Source organism: Triticum dicoccoides, chromosome 4A (genome assembly GCF_002162155.2).
Source record: "Triticum dicoccoides isolate Atlit2015 ecotype Zavitan chromosome 4A, WEW_v2.0, whole genome shotgun sequence".
In the NCBI taxonomy this organism is placed as follows: Eukaryota; Viridiplantae; Streptophyta; class Magnoliopsida; order Poales; family Poaceae; genus Triticum; species Triticum dicoccoides.
This window is the reverse complement of record NC_041386.1, coordinates 642829143-642832936: the sequence shown is the minus strand read 5'-3', so window position 1 is coordinate 642832936 and position 3794 is coordinate 642829143. Positions and strand designations below refer to the sequence as shown.

General features: G+C 47.2%; 1 protein-coding gene across 1 annotated transcript; it reads left to right on the top strand.

Moving 5' to 3' along the window:
- The first annotated feature begins 957 nt into the window (after positions 1 to 957).
- Positions 958 to 2135, top strand: LOC119289535 (cytosolic sulfotransferase 8-like). Its single transcript, XM_037568838.1, has 2 exons — positions 958 to 1475; positions 1564 to 2135. The coding sequence occupies exons 1-2, from the start codon at positions 958 to 960 to the stop codon at positions 2069 to 2071; spliced, it is 1026 nt and encodes a 341-aa protein (XP_037424735.1). The 3' UTR covers positions 2072 to 2135.
- Positions 2136 to 3794: the final 1659 nt, after the last annotated feature.

Genomic DNA, 3794 nt, shown 5'->3' with positions numbered 1-3794 from the left:
CATAACTTCAGTGCCCCATGGTAGTTCAAGGACTCCTCATGTGGATCACTTGGGGGGTATGAGACTTGTAATAAGAAGTAACATATTCGAAAGAACCGCTTAGTGAAATCACAAATCATTTCTCAGTCGTTAGGGCATGGACGAATGTTGCTGCCTGTCTTCCCAAGCTTCTTCAAGCATTGTCTAAAGGAGTTTTGCTTCGATACATCCCCTTAAATGTTTACATGAAACTTAAAGTTACTTAAAAAAGCTACCGTCATATTTTCTGGTAGATCAAACATATTGAATAAATTGATTTGGATATAAAAGATTATAATACCCTTTTTGATCGAAGGAGTAACCTATAATCTCCACCTTTAATCTGCATCATAATTTGTAAACTTTTTTAGAGGGGTGTACAAAAGCAAAGTTCTGTCTAAAGTGTTTTCTCACGAAACATCATTTAATCTGTATGTAATTTTTTCTGCAGGTTAATTCGTATGTGGTTATGACTACAATATATGGACGTGCGGACGCTTGTGGCCTCTCGCAGTTGACAGAAAATGGTTGTGCAACATTTATTCAACCAGTTTGGCTGGCGCGAGCCACTCGTAGATTATGTGTGAGTTATGTAATCTTGAGCCCAACCGGTTGTGGTCCTGTTTTTTCTATTTGTATCTTGAACTTGATTCAAATTTAATAAAATAGTTACTGAAAACAAGCCATCCTTTAATTGAAGGTAGAGCCATTTGATGAGTTAATGATTCAAGCAAGATCAAAACTATCAATGCAATTCGGATGTCAGACCCAACGGATTAGTACACCTCGCAGTTGCATGTTGAAGAAACAGATCGGAATCAAGATTGGAAAAGAAAGGACCATTGGACTAAATCTGATCCCTTAAATAACTCATCGTGCATAGAGAAGTTTCAAGTCGCCACCACGAAGCATCAATCCCGCGCACACAAAGGCATAGCCATGGCTGCTCTAGACAGGTCCTGCCTCGTCGGCCCGGTGCCGTTCAAGGACGTCAACGGGGACGACGACCACGTGATCTCCCCGCCGGATGAGTACGCAGACATAGTTTCCGCCTTCCCGAGCATCGGCGGCCCGGACTTGCACCTGCGGCTCTACCAGGACGTCTGGTTGTTCAACGAACTCGTCCCTGGGTTTATCTCCGTCCAGCGGCGCTTCACCCCGCGGCCCAGGGACGTGCTCCTCGCGAGCCCTCCGAAGTGCGGCACCACCTGTCTCAAGGTGCTCGCCTTCGCGACCATGGCGCGGGCCGCCTACCCGCTCTCCGACGCCGACCACCAGCTCCTCCGCCTCAACCCGCACGAGTGCGTCCCCTTCATGGAGGCCCTGTTCAGCGCTGGTCAGGAAGCCAAGCTGGACGCGCTGCCGTCGCCTAGGCTCCTGCACACGCACATGCACCACTCCATGCTGCCTCGCTCCCTCGCCGACAACCCCGACTGCAAGATCATCTTCGTCTGCAGGTAATACTACAACTTCGTGAGCATGCACGGTCAAGCTGCTTCTTGTTCTCTTATCTCCGGTCACCAACGGAGAGCGGCATGCATGCAGGGAGCCCAAGGACATGCTGGTTTCCACATGGCACTTCATCAAAAGCGCAGGGGGCAACAGCAACTCATCCTTCTCCGACCTCTTCGAGCTGGCATGCGAGGGTAAGAACCCCTATGGCCCCATCTGGGGCCACATCCTGGGCTACTGGAGAGCGAGCAAAGCAGCTCCGGGGAGAGTCCTGTTCCTGAGGTACGAAGAGATGTTGGCCGATCCGGTCAGCGCTGTCAGGGAGCTCGCGCGGTTCCTCGGCGTGCCGTTCTCGCCGGCCGAGGAGGCGGCGGGGTTGCCGACGGACATTGCCGAGATGTGCAGCATCGACACGATGAGAGGCCTCGACGCCAACAAAACAGGAAGCAGTGGGACGTTCGTCAAGTTCCCGCATGAAACCTTCTTCCGAAAGGGGGTCGAGGGGGACTGGGTGAACCATATGACCCCGGAGATGGCCCGGCGCATCGATGCCATTGTCGAGGACAAGCTCCGTGGATCCGGCCTCACCTTCTCGTCGTGAGTCTCACTTGGCAAGACCGCCCTATGATCAAGTTGAGCCCAGTGGCTTGATGAGTGCTCATCGTGTATGTATCCATTTGATTCTTCATTTGAAGTCAATAAAATTCATTTTTTGTCAGAAAAAGAAAAGTATTTTGTGGAAAACCTTGATACTGCTTGTTCTACTTTTGAGGGAAAAGCTCCTGGATGCCTCAGTTCCTTTCGATGTTTTCTCTTATTTTGCTTTAGTCGAGTTGACGAGACCTGGTGCTCTAACCTTCGTCTAATGAGAGGCTGGGGTAGTTTCTATTTTCACCGCTACTTCCTCCGTCCCATAATCAGTGGCGGTGCCAGGATCAAAACCTTGTGATGTCAAGTTTCTATAATGATTTGTTTTTGTAGAAAATTAATATGAGTAGTATATAATGAGACAATGATGCAAGAAATTGTCCTCTATTCCATTACTCGAGTCAGACTGAAGACATGCTATCCATTTACCAAACTGAAAATCTGACAAAAACAAGATATTGCTGAGAAAATATGGCTAAGAAAAATGACATATTTTTTTGTAAGGAACAATCTCTTAGTTTCTAATATTGCTCGCGAGATAAGAAAATTGGAAGATAACTAGAGAAGCTGAGAAGGAAGATATAACTTAACTACAACCAAAAGGGGCACTAGGCAATTGCCTCGTATTGGTGTTGGACTGGATATTGACCGATGACGATGATGCGTCATGCGTCGCTCACGGCTCACGGCTCACCGGAGGTTGGCCGTGCTTGAAGCCCAAACCAAAGATCACTTCTTGGAGAGGTTAGAGATTTACACCGGGAGCAATTAGTTAACGAGCGCTTCTTCGGGAGCCTCGCAACGATCAGCGCCATTTAGCGCGCTCTCAGCCATTCGCCACGTGTCGCGCTCTGGACGCTTTCTTTGGATTTTTTTATTTTTCCGCACGCGTTTTCGGCCTTTTAAACGGTTTTTTCGGGTTTTTTCGACGTTTTGGTTTTCCTCCGGTCTTCCTTAGCTTTTTGATCAAAAAATTAGGAAAAAATTATTTTGCGTGAAAAAACGTGTTTTTTTCTCTTTCGCAAAAGTCACGGTTTTTTTCTGCGAGAGTCACAGTCGTGCCTTTCGGAAACGGAAAAAACACGTTTTCTGTTTTTTTTATTTCGCGAGAGTCACAGTTTTTCTTCCGCGAGAGGCACGGTTGTGCTTTCGCGAGAGTCACGGCCGTGCCTCTCGGAAAGGGAAAAACAAAACACATTTTTTGTTTTTTTTCTTTCGCGAGAGTCACAGTTTTGCTTCCGCGAGAGGCACGATTGTGCTTTCGCGAGAGTCACGGCCATGCCTCTCAGAAAGGAAAAAAACACGTTTTCAGTTTTTTTTTCTTTCGTGGGAGTCACGGTTTTGCTTCCGCGAGAGGCATGGCTGTGCTTTCCGTGACTCTCTGAAACGAAAAAAACGTGTTTTCTGTTTTTTTTTCTTTCACGAGAGTCACGGTTTTGCTTTCACAAGAGGCATGGGTATGATTTCGCGAGAGGTATGGGTGTGCCTTTTTCGAAAAGGGAAAAAACCGTGCTCCCGGTTCGGTTTTTTCGCCCGATTTTTTCATGAAAAAAAAGTTCGTCAAAAGCTATCAACATGGGATCTACTTTTGAAGATCTCGACGCGAGAAATCCAATGATGAAAACGGTTCGAGATTTGGACGCACGGTTTAAAAGATAATAAAGCGTTTTGAATAA